The sequence below is a fragment of the Microtus oregoni genome, unplaced genomic scaffold (assembly GCF_018167655.1).
Source record: "Microtus oregoni isolate MIOR12 unplaced genomic scaffold, Mior012 000005F_ref0000423, whole genome shotgun sequence".
Lineage (NCBI taxonomy): Eukaryota > Metazoa > Chordata > Mammalia > Rodentia > Cricetidae > Microtus > Microtus oregoni.
Window position 1 is genome coordinate 44,210,184 of NW_024543064.1, and position 12,067 is coordinate 44,222,250.

General features: G+C 47.8%; 1 protein-coding gene across 5 annotated transcripts in view; it reads right to left on the reverse strand.

Annotated features, from left to right (window-relative positions):
- Dab1 (DAB adaptor protein 1) overlaps positions 1–12,067 on the reverse strand; it is a 1,107,419-nt gene that overhangs the window by 22,220 nt on the left and 1,073,132 nt on the right. For all 5 annotated transcript variants that reach the window (XM_041652239.1, XM_041652236.1, XM_041652238.1 and 2 more), the window contains 2 exons: positions 3,640–3,702; positions 1,405–1,513 (listed from right to left, as the gene is read on the reverse strand). In XM_041652239.1, coding sequence (XP_041508173.1) covers positions 1,405–1,513; positions 3,640–3,702 — 172 coding nt within the window. The remainder of the gene's footprint in view (positions 1–1,404; positions 1,514–3,639; positions 3,703–12,067) is intronic.

Consider the following 12,067-nt stretch of genomic DNA (forward strand, 5'->3'; position numbering starts at 1 on the left):
TAAAGCATTGCACGACTGATTTACACTACGCTATAAGCCCCCAGCTAGAGGGAAGCCCTCTTGTTTACTGATGTACTCCAAGCACCTGGGACAGGAGCTGGCACGTAGTGGGCACTCAGAATACTTGCAGAGGAAGCACACGTGAAGATCAGTGAGTATGGGGTCTATCATCGTTATTACTGACCTTTATAGACAGAGCGATGGGGACCAAGTGTGAGTATGTGACGGCAAGGTTCAAGCCCAGGCACACTCCCCATAGATATTTTTATTCCTATTTTAAATGACGCACTCTAATTTACCCTTTTAATGTCCATTTCATACTCAGAAAATAAGTCACCATCACTATGCCATTTCAGAGATAACTAAAACAATTCAACTGGGGAGCTTGGAAATGAACATGTGTCTAGGCTGCCTGTAGATACTAAGTAAGCTATCAGTCAAGAACCAGTCACTACCAACTTTACAGCTTCTAGAAGTTTGTGATGATCTTAGACTCAAGGGGAGGAGCTGTATTCCAGCACAGCCTATGAATTTTTAATTTACATACAATAACAGCAAGGTTTATATTTAGTAGTGAGAATTTGCTTCAAACACTATATAATTAAAATTAATTATTTACATAAAAAGCACAAGCAGATTTGTAGTCTAAAATATTCAAGCTCTCATTTGCTGTTTATAAAAATAAAGCCAAGAAAGAAATAGTGAGCCTCCAACTCAGTGAAGGTAGGTAGAAGGAGATGCAGTATTCCTCTAGGCTCCCAGACAGTTAAAAGAATGAGACTCTCCCATCAGTGGCCCTTTCCAAGTAGAATGGCCCAGCTACCTGGAGTGGCAGATATCATGGGCACAAGGAATAACCCCTAGAATCTGTAACTTACCTATAGTACTGTGACCATAAGCATTTTTACCCTGTTGTAAATACAGTTGACACATGTTAAAAGGATACTTGGAAAATGAAAAAAGATACTTTCTGACTCTCTAAAAACTACATTCTCTTCTCAGTTACCCACTAGCAATTCACTGTTGTCCTACCTGGCTGTCCATGTGGGTGAGGAACCTCTCTTTCCTTGAGCCCAGGAAAAACTTAAGAGGTCTGTCTCCTCTCTCCTGGGCACCATCTTCCCTGCCTTTGGCTGTAGTAATCAGGAGGAAACGGACCTGATTTCTATGTCTGTGTGCGTCATGCGTTATTTCTCAAACAACCCTGAGTCTGGAATTTTCCAGGCGACATCAGTACCCACGGCCTTGTGTTAGACCACCTGTCCACCGACACGGCTGCCTCGCATCTCCTGATGAGTCACAGGTGAGAACCAGACTCAGGTGTTCTAATAGGATTTGGGGCTGGTTCTGTGAATTGTCCCAGTAAGGCCCACAGGAAGTAGGAGGGAGGAGGGGCGGGCTTACCTGAGGGTACAGCAGCAGTGCCAAAAGACACAGAGCCAAACACATCTGCACTCCCCGGAAGCGTCTGGGATGACGACGGGAGGAAGGCATCACCTGGGGTTGCAGGAGTCTGCCAGACAGAGAGGGGCAAGGGAACAGACGCGTGAGACCTGCTGTGCTAGCATCCACATAGGCAGAGGAGTGGGAGTGACAACCAGACACAGTCCAAGTCACTTATGTGCTTCACAGCTGTGGGCTGGGGACAGAAGCGCTATCTTACCCCCTCCCTCCAGAGCTGCAGTGGGGACTAAATGAAACCATGCATCTAAACGATTATTTTTTTATTTTTATTAAGTTCTTCTTAAGCACCATGCATGGGCATATAGTCGATGCTCAGCACAGTATGAAAATCCATTGGAGTCACTACCTCTGGGGGTTTTCAGGCCACCAACATATTCCATCATATACGGCTTTCGCCACTTGCAAGTGGTCAATTCAATCTGAAATATACACGCTTGGACCCTACTGTATTCTCGGTTTGATTAGGTGGTCAGTAAACAGTTGGCTAAATAAACAAAGAAAGCTTGGCGAGTGGATGGAGTGAAGGCCTAAGTGTTCTGGAGCCGTGCAGACTCTTGCTTGAACCTCCCCCTTGCAAAAGAGAAGGAAATATTTCTGAGATGACAACCTAAGAACCTCGGTGTATCTGGGAACTTCTAGAACCAATCTGGCCCAAGCTGCAGCTCTAGGAAGGTCAGACGCATGCTGGGTAAGGTGAGAGTTATCAATAGGAATATCAGCAGCTCTTAACTGTATAGGTTTTTGCCTATGAAGTGTAAGCCGGCTGGATGCCATGATATCCTTGTTGGTCCCCACCCCCTCCGCTCGAACAGACTGGGGCAAGCAATTAATCCTGAAACCATGGCAATTAGACAGGGCCATTTTTAGACCGTCAGCTTCCGGGACGAATGGCATTGTTCGGAGGATTACTAAACACCCATTCGGATGGCGCTTGGGTTCAGGGCCAGAAATGCAGCCCTGAGCTGCTGTGTTAAGCATTTTTGCACATAGTCAGAGCTGTTCTCTTTCCCCCACATGGCCTCGAAGACGTCACATGTCCTTCCTGGGTCTGAGTTTGCTCATTTGTGCAAATGCAGGGGTGAAGAAGGGAGAGTACTTTATTGCCAGTTTCCTACCCCAGCTGTTACCTGAGGTTGCATAGGAGAGAAAGGCTCAGGAGAGTGGCCTGGCTTCTCTGGGAACAAGACAGGGTGTTGGGCAGCTGTGCCTGGATTCCCCAGTGGCAACTGTGGGCTGCAGGGTCTCAGGCTCTCTGTCCTTGGTGGTGAGATCACGGCCCTTTCTCTTGGAGGAGCACCTCGCCAAGGAACCATAGCACTGCGCCTCTGTTTGCACAACTGTGTGGTGCCCAGAGGGGCAGTCCATCCCCAGCAGCCTTAACTGGTACAGCTGCAGCTGACTGCTCTCTCCACATCTCTGGGGAGCAGGCAGGGTGGGGGTGGGGTGGGAGCTGATGGGGACATTCTGGTCTTTCAGTGGCTACTGCAGGGGCAGGATTCTATGAGGTTGCTTTGTTTTAATTCAATTCCCTCTCTTTCTTCCTCTCTCTCTCTCTCTCTCTCTCTCTCTCTCTCTCTCTCTGCTCCATGCATTCTCCATCCTCTTGCACACAGTGCCCCAGATGCCGTAACTGAGCTGTGGCTGTGAACCCAGAGCGTCCTGAGTAGCTCGGGGAGGCACCTATGTGGTTTACAAGGCTCAAAGGCAAGCCAGTGAGAAGCCACCACAGAGTGAAGCAGGAAGGGAGGAGGGAAAGGGAAAGATGAGGCAGATGAGGCTTCCTTTCCTTAGCTGTCCAAGGTGCTATGAGGGGTCAGGTAGATGCTGACACATGCCCCCCTCATGCGTCCTGCCCTGTTGAGTTTCTTGGCCATATTCCCAACTCAGCTATCCGCTCGTGGAAGGCACAAACCATCTATCTTTCCCATCCTCCCTTCTTAGAGCCTGAAGGGCAAGCCGCAATGTCCTGTGGTTGCTGAGTGCATGGTGTCACTTAGTCCTCAGACCAGAGCCATTCATCCGAATTCTTTCTCCTTCACTGTAAGGGAGACTGAGGCTCAGGAGCATTAGCTGAAATTTACCAGCCAGGCTCTCTCACCAAAGCCCAGGCTGTGCCACTGTGTGGTTGGGGAAAAGGGGCCAGGCAGTGGGACTCGGAGGGCAGGGCGTACTTACAGGGGGAGAGGTTATATCAGGAGGGGTGGACATGTCTCCAAAAAGTTCTAATTGGGTCACAGCCTGAAAAGACAAGAGAGAATCGTGTGAGCTGCTGGGCTTGCTTTAAAACGTTATAGTGTAAGAAGAGCTGCTCTTTCCTCTGTGACCACCATGTGAATGGTGAGGCCTGTCGTTCACTACTGCACCTCCTGGTCCCAAGGCAACATGTCTGGATAGAACCAGAATCAGTCTACTTCTCTGTCTAGTTGTCTATCTGGGTTTGATGAGTGGCACTCATGAGTTACAAGCAGCGTTAACAGCACTTCTTCATCCTGACCTACCATCAAATGCAGCCGAAAACTATGGGCAGAAACGCAGCCCTATGACTGGTTTCTCTCGAGAGTGGAAACCACCCATCCAAAACCCCCCACCTGAAGAATGACAAGGGATGCCTACCAGGTCCTTTCTCAGTTCATGCTTCCTGCAGCCCTAGTCCTGAGAGATAGGGACCCTTATTCACATTTTCTGTAAAGAAACTGATCTGCATAGAGGTTACAGAGGTTACACCAAGGTCATCCGGTCGGGATGGGCAGGATTTTGGATTTTCTATATAGAGAACACGCAGTCAAACGTGCATTCTTCCCCAAGTCTGTCTTTGGGATAAAAACGTGGTTGGATGAAAAGAAAACATTTCATTTAATACCAGGAAGGGCATCAACACCAGCCCAGTACACACACTATCAATCACTCCCAGGAACTCCATCCCTGCAGACACAAGACCATCCATCTTCCCATCCATCATACAGGGTGTGGGAGAGAGTCTGGCCGGAGAGCAGAAGAACCCTTTTAAGATACACTTAGAAATTAATCTGTATACACTTCAGCTTCAGGGACCGTAGGGATTCTTTGGCCAGGAACCAAATGCCCCGACGTAATTATGCAAAGCATATAATCACACACTTTGTGTGAACCTGTCCACTGAGCAAACTCGATTTTCCGCTCGTCTTCAGATCTTAAGCGAGGCCTCGTGATGCAGGCCAGCACAACACCCAGCTGACAGAAGGTCCAGGAAGAGGTTGACTGCCCTGCTACTCTGCTCCCCACAGGCATTCGGTTCTAACTTGGCCATACTTGGATCTATCGAATTTATACCAAAAGCAGAATGATCATTCCTTCTGATGAATGAGCCAGCTCTGAGTTCGGGAGAAGGTCCGACAGTTGGGTGTGTCTGTTGAGTCCTCTCCTTTTCAGTCACTTTCCAAGCTCGACTTCCTCAGCTGGATGATGGAGCTGATAATACCTCCTTACATGTTATAGATTAATCATCCCTAACCTGAAACCACGAAACCTCCAATAGTCCAAGTCCCATGCATTTTGAGTGTTGATATGATGCTGTAAGTGAACGATTCCATACCTGACTCCCTGTAAGGGTCATGGTAAAAAATTCTGGGACACTAAATATACTTTATGAAGTTATATGCAAGGTATGAGCAGAGGTATATATGAGGCAGAAAGGAATTTTGTGTTTAGACTCTGGTTCAGTTCCCAAGGTGTGCCATTCTGAATATGTCAAAACAAAGTGTTTTGCTTCTAACCAAGGACACAACATTCTCCCCACAAACCTTGAAGAAGAGTAAGATGCTGGACACTGAACTAGATGCTAGGGGCATAAAAAGAACTGCCAGGTCCCAACTGCAGGTAGTGATGGTCTGTTGGGGATGGCAGTCCACAGATGGCTGATCCCTTCAAGGTAACATGACAGAAAGGGTAACCATAGTCTCTGTGGGGCAGCTGGAACCCAGTCTACCAGGGGCAGAGAATTTAGTCAGCATTTTCCAAAGGAAACAGCGTGTCTCCAAATCCTGGTGACAAAGGCGAGGAAGGACCCTGAAATCATGTGAAACTCCACGAGCCAGAAAGAACACCTTGGGGAAGGGGAAGGGTGCTACCAGCATGAACCTCTCCTGGGAGAAGAGGTGGGCGAGGGGACTGAGCAAGGCTGGGGAGGGGCACTTGTGGACATTCCAGAGTCTTCCCCACTGACTCTCTCCCAACAGCTTTCCTCTCACACAGGGACAGCCCAGAAGCTGATGGCCTCTGACGTGTAGGGTGTGCTCCTAAACCTGGACTCTCCAATTCTCTTCTGCAAGCCTTCTTTGGCATGCCAGCAGCATTACACTTGATATGGTGAAGGCTACCCTTTGGTCCCTTCCGCTTCTGCATAAAACACTAACTGCTTAATGAATTCAGCCGAAGCTTCTGGGCTTCCTGGAGTTTGGCTCTCCGTGCTTATAAAATGGCTCAGGACTATTTCTAGCTCTGGGAAAATATTAAAATGAAGTTAATAATTAAGTCACACAATTTACATCTCAAATGTGTTGAACTCGTGGCATACTTTTACTAACATCGTAAAGATAACTTATTGGCTAATTTTCTCCTTAAGCACAACTTTTAAAATAACCTTCTTTCTTGAGATATAGCCCTTCCTCTTGCCAAATGATTTTCACTCAAGGATTAAACGAGAAAAACATGGGGAAGCATAAAGCATAGGCTGTTATTTCGTTTCATTGGATTTGCTGTTTAAATAGAACCCCGAGTTAATTAAATTTTATAGAAAAAGGGGGTTCTTGGGCCATAAAATTAAAAATAATCTGAATAAGCACGTATGATTGAGAATCAGGAACAGTATCTATTTTCACAGCCCTCCCCCACGTGAACCCCAGCCGCTTATTTGTAACCTAATAAACCATGTTCCATCTGAAAATACTGTCCTCATCCATCATGTTAAAGGCCTCAAGAGAATAAAGCTAAGAGTTCACATTTGTAAAACACTTTACAGCTCACAATAAGCTCACCCATATGTTATCATCACGCCTGACACTCCCTGAACCCAGGAAAGTCAGCTCCATCCGCCACAGTCTGTACTTCACAGAGCAGTTCACTGAGGCTGAGGTGAGTGCCCCGCCTGGGATCAGCCAGGGAAAAGGAGCTCGGGGTGCGTCACCCTGCGGAGCAACCAAACCCCTTTTCAATCTGTCTGTTGATTTCACCAAGCCCTGGTCAGCCTTGCTTAATGGTGGTAGTTAGCTCTGCGACATCTTCCCACCAGAAGCCCCGGTTCCCAAGAGACCTGTGGGATGCACACCCATGGGAGGTTGTTTGCGGCTTCAGCTCCAAATGTCTGCTTATGATAGAAGAGGGACCCATCCACCACACAAGCAGAGATGTAGTAGCTGCATGTAGCAGATGTGTTTCTTTTAGAAGATACTGGGTATTTTCCAACAGTAGGTGGAGTGATGCTGAGCCTGCCATGGTCAGTGATGGAGACAAGGGGTTGACAGGTTTGGGTCAAGCCCCTCAATATCTCCATCAGGCCTGGCCCTGGCCCCGCCACTTTTATATAGACAAATGGTAGTTTCTCAGGTATATAGGACACTAAAACTGCTGGTTCAAAATTAGTCCCCTGGCCCTTCTTTTCAACATGACTGCAGCGAGTAGCCCTAGAAATTCCCTGAGGGGAAGTTTTGGTGACACAGTTGAAGTGGGATGAAATGCCACAGACTGACCCCCACAACACATTCTCTCACAGGCTCAAAAATCCCTATGTTTTGGCAGCAGGAGATCCTGGGATCCTTCAGGAAGTGTATAGGAATTCTTATTATTGATTAATGGCTGAGCCAAGAGCGGGGACACAGGCCCAAGGACAGCATGCTCCTGCCTCCATTTTCAAGATGCTTTATGGAACAGACAGAGACAGTCCATGCAGCATTAAGGAGTGCAGGGTACAGGGGATTGGAAAGGAAATTCATCTTTGGGCCTCTGTGTGAGCTCCTCCCAAGCTCACCTTTCTTTTCTTCACTGCCTCCTTACCTTTGTCAGGACACAAATAAAGATTTTCCTGTATGCCCCCTCCCCTTGGAATGTGTTATAAGGCCTCTAAAATACTGGCTGAGCGAAACTAAGGGGTGCTATCTTCTTTCCAGATCCCCTTATGTTACAAACACACACACACACACACACACACACACACACACACACCCTGTTTGTACATATTGGACCCCACGGCATCTTTAGTTTTCCTGTGAACACTGCAATGGGCACCTACCGGGGCAGTGCAGAGCAGAGCAATCACCATTTACGCAGGTGGATGAGGACATGATGGCACACATGAGGATAACGAGAAGGACTCTAATTTAACAGGACCCTGGAGCTCTTACCTTGGTTGCCTCAAGAAGCTCATCAAAGTCCTCTGACAGACTTCTGTTCTGCAACCACAAGGCATGATTGATGAGCATGGAATGAGTGATGGTCCAGCAACATGAAACAGTTAAACAGACAGGGCCCTCTCAGTCTTACCGGCGTGGCTGCAGCAAAACGCTCTTCAAAATCCTCCAGCGGCTGGCTATTCTGCAAGTGCAAGGGATGATGAATGAGGATGGAGTGAATGACACACAAATGACATGGATTTATGGGTTTAATGATGACGGTAGCTATGGTTTACACTCTCGTGGTCGCAGGAGGCGGGAGCTGATGCTGATGTATGGCGAAAACCCCGGGATGTGTTTCCAACATAACCAGATGATAAAGCACAGGCCTGATGGGGAGATACAGCGACAGCATGCCTGCGTGTCTAAAGTCCATCTTCCTGCAGTTGTGCACGCCACTCAGCGAGGTGCAGCATTGTCGCTGGGTAAGAGCAAGGTGTCTACAGTGCACAGTCATCACTGACAGGGGAGATGTGCCCTCGTGTGATGTCAAACTCAACTTTTGTTATTGACAACTGTTCTAGTTATCAATAGTATACAAAACAATGGGTTCCATTATGACATTGTCATATCTGTATGCATACACACACATCTAACTACACACACACACACACCCTCAACCATTTGTGCCCATCTCTTGTGCCAGCTGTTCTCTTTGCTCAGCAAGCTCTTCCCACCCCAGTAAGCTCAGTGCTCCCCACTTTCCAAAGCCCAGCTGAGTGCCACTTCTGCCATGCAACTTCTTCCTCTTGGAGTCCTCAGCACCTCAGTTCCACCTGCCCTATTGAGAGCTCTCTCGTGTGTGCAATTCATTCCCAAAGGCCCCGCAGCTCCCAAGGGTCTAATACATAACACTGCCCAACAGAAATGAATGAATCCGTGGCTTAACAAGTGGCTGGCAGTTGGCCAAAGCTAACTAGTCTCTTAACTTTCAATTCTATTGACTATAATCTGTATTATACAAAATGTATAATATCTACTACACATGCATATTTTAATAACCTTGTTTTAGTCTATATGTACAAGCTAATTATTCTTTGGAGTATTTCCAAGAGGCTCAATATTAATAGGATCTGTGTCTACTAGCGTTCCAACTGAGGCACTGCGCATGTACAGAGAGATTGGCTTTGCTTCCTAATTTTGAGTATGGTTCAGTGTTGGCAATGGAGGAATGGTGGCGGGGGGGGCTGTTGCCCACTCTTAAAACACTGTTCATTTGCCAACGTCACCCTTGCTCTGTCCACAGAAATCCTGAACGCCACTTTCCTCATTTCCACCCACAGTGTGTAGAGCAGGACAGGAGAATCAACACACCCAGGACCCCTGCCACTCAGAACAACCATCTAATCCTGTTACCTGTCTCCACCAGGGTCTGTCTCACCATGACTCACCTGTGGTGACGACGAGATGGAAAGTCACAATGTACAATAGCTACAGAAATACCACTTCCACTACTGTTAGTGCCGATCATTATTAGGATTGTAATTTAGCCACAGGTGTGTGGGGCTGCAGCAATAGTCTAGGATTCCATGTAATCTGTGGTGTGGCCTAGAAGGTTGAGGTTATGTCGCTACATCCCTTATAAATCCACACACTCCTGGGGATTTATGGCAGGGCCCCTACCCACTAGCTCTGGGTCATAACTTTTAATAAAAACATTTTTTAGTGTCCAAAATCTCATTACATCTGTCCAATATAAAAAAGCAAATGGCTTCAGAACATGATGGATGAATTAAATAAATTTGAAAAACAGCCCGTGGTGGAGTCTCATAAAAGCCTCACCATGTCCCACATAATGAAACCGTGGGAGGACTTCCAGCATAGGCGTGTGGCTGTCACCTTCCTGGTGACAGAAGAGGTGGCCTCTGGGGAGTTCCAGAGGTGAGGCGTGATGGGGGATTTCTGTACATTCACAAGAAGTTCAGTCTAGGAATCTAGGTGAATACGTCTAGGAATCGAGATACGTACATCCAGGAGCTGGTCATGCCACCTCTTGGCCACATGACTCTTTCCTACATTTTTAGGTAGTGATACAGAGCCATTCTCTAAGTCTTGGATGGATGTGTAGCCTTGTTTGGTATTACACACAATGTAGACGTTCAATAACTCAAGAGTCATTATTTAGTATCATCTTCTCCTATCTCTTGGTTCATTTTAACAATGTATCTACATGGGTTTTATAGTGTGCAGACACTATTGTTACAAGGTGTCTGGGACTGGAATGAGTAATCTTTAGTCTGTTCATGGCTTGTTTCCTCCTTCTGGCCTTGTTCATAGACAATGTCACCAGACCATCTTCATCCAGGTGTTATCTCTGACACCTGTGGTCCTCTGCTGTCTGACTCTGGCTTGGCCAATGCTCCAGACTCCTCCTGTGTACTCTATCTGGCTAGCGGAGAGGTTTTTCTATGCAATGCTCCCTTTTTCAGCTAAGACTCATGTCGAGGACCCAGACTCTGGCCCCTTGCTTCCCACACACCCAGCACTTGCTTTTATTCACACCTAATACTGAGTTACAGCTTGGCTTAGCAATTATCTTCAATTCTTGACTTTCCTTCAGGTATTTTTTTCCCTATCTACTTTGCATTTCGCTCTTAAAAGCTCAACAGGACAAGTATACCAGGACCTGATCATCCTGAGAGGAGATTTAAGGGACTATATTCTCCCACTCTTTCGGCATAGTTGTACCCCGATCTCCTGAAAGACACTGAAATAAGATGTCTTTGGGGAGCTTCCTTTCCCATAGTAGGGGTATGACGGCTCCACAACTGAGGGATGGGAGAGGGGGGGATCAGATTGATGGTACTCTTGCAGTAAAAATGACTGTGGGTGAGATAGGTTGTGGGCACAAACATCAAAAATGATGAAATCATATTTATAGCTGACAAGTCAGGAACTTGACATGGTTTATAATATAATCTTGGGCTGCATAACACAATCCTGTAGGGAGGCATTTACAAAATTCTAAGACCTGAGCCCCAGCCTCTGATCTCCAATTCTGCTGGAGGAGAGGGTAAAGGGGAACTGTTTTTTGTTTACCAGGCTTCCACGGGTCCTCAGTGACTCTGGCGTGCTGCTGGCTTTTCAAATTGCTGTACTGGGGAATGAATTCTCTTCAGGAATAATCAGGGAGCATCCTACTGGGAGAACCAAAGGCATCTTGATTGATTAGGTAATGGATTAATTAATGCCTTCAGCAAACATTGGCAGCGTATTTCCCACCTGCCAGGACCTAGGCAGGTGCCAGAGACACAATGATGACTAACTAATACATGGTTTGTGTTCTCAGCAGGGCCAAGATGTGTGGTCCTCGTTGTCTGCAGTGGTCATGAGTGTGTATACAAGGGGGCACAAGGCTTTTAGGTCTAAACTAGGACCTAGGCCACGGCTGCAAAGGAATCAATTCCATTATCCATTTAGAGGGCCCAGGAGAAATGGATTAACTTAAGTGATTTGTAACTGTGCACAGGTAGGTAGTATTAAGGCCACCTAGTGATTGCAGGTACCTGCACGCATGCTACTTCCCGGGTGCGTGATTTAACAAGCAAGGCACATACTAATTAAGACCGATTCTCACTGGGACACTAGCAGCGTGGGCGCCACACCACCTTTAGCAGAGAGGAGATGGCCACTTTCTACTTCTTAGGAGACAGCCAGGAAAAGCTCTGCTCAGCAACCGAGGAAACAGTGCTGAGGGTGCCAGCAGGACAGGTGTGCAGGGCTGAGGCTGCCAGCTGGATGAGTGTGCAGGGCTGAGGGTGCCAGCAGGACAGGTGTGCAGGGCTGAGGCTGCCAGCCGCATGGGTGTGCAGGGCTGAGGCTGCCCACTGGATGAGTGTGCACGGCTGAGGCTGCCAGCCACATGGGTGTGCAGGGCTGAGGCTGCCAGCAGGATAGGTGTGCAGGGCTGAGGCTGCCAGCCACATGGGTGTGCAGGGCTGAGGCTGCCAGCCGCATGGGTGTGCAGGGCTGAGGCTGCCAGCCGCATGGGTGTGCAGGGCTGAGGCTGCCAACTGGATGAGTGTGCAGGGCTGAGGCTGCCAGCAGGATAGGTGTGCAGGGCTGAGGCTGCCAGCCGCATGGGTGTGCAGGGCTGAGGCTGCCAGCCGCATGGGTGTGCAGGGCTGAGGCTGCCCACTGGATGAGTGTGCAGGGCTGAGGCTGCCTGTAGGATGGGTGTG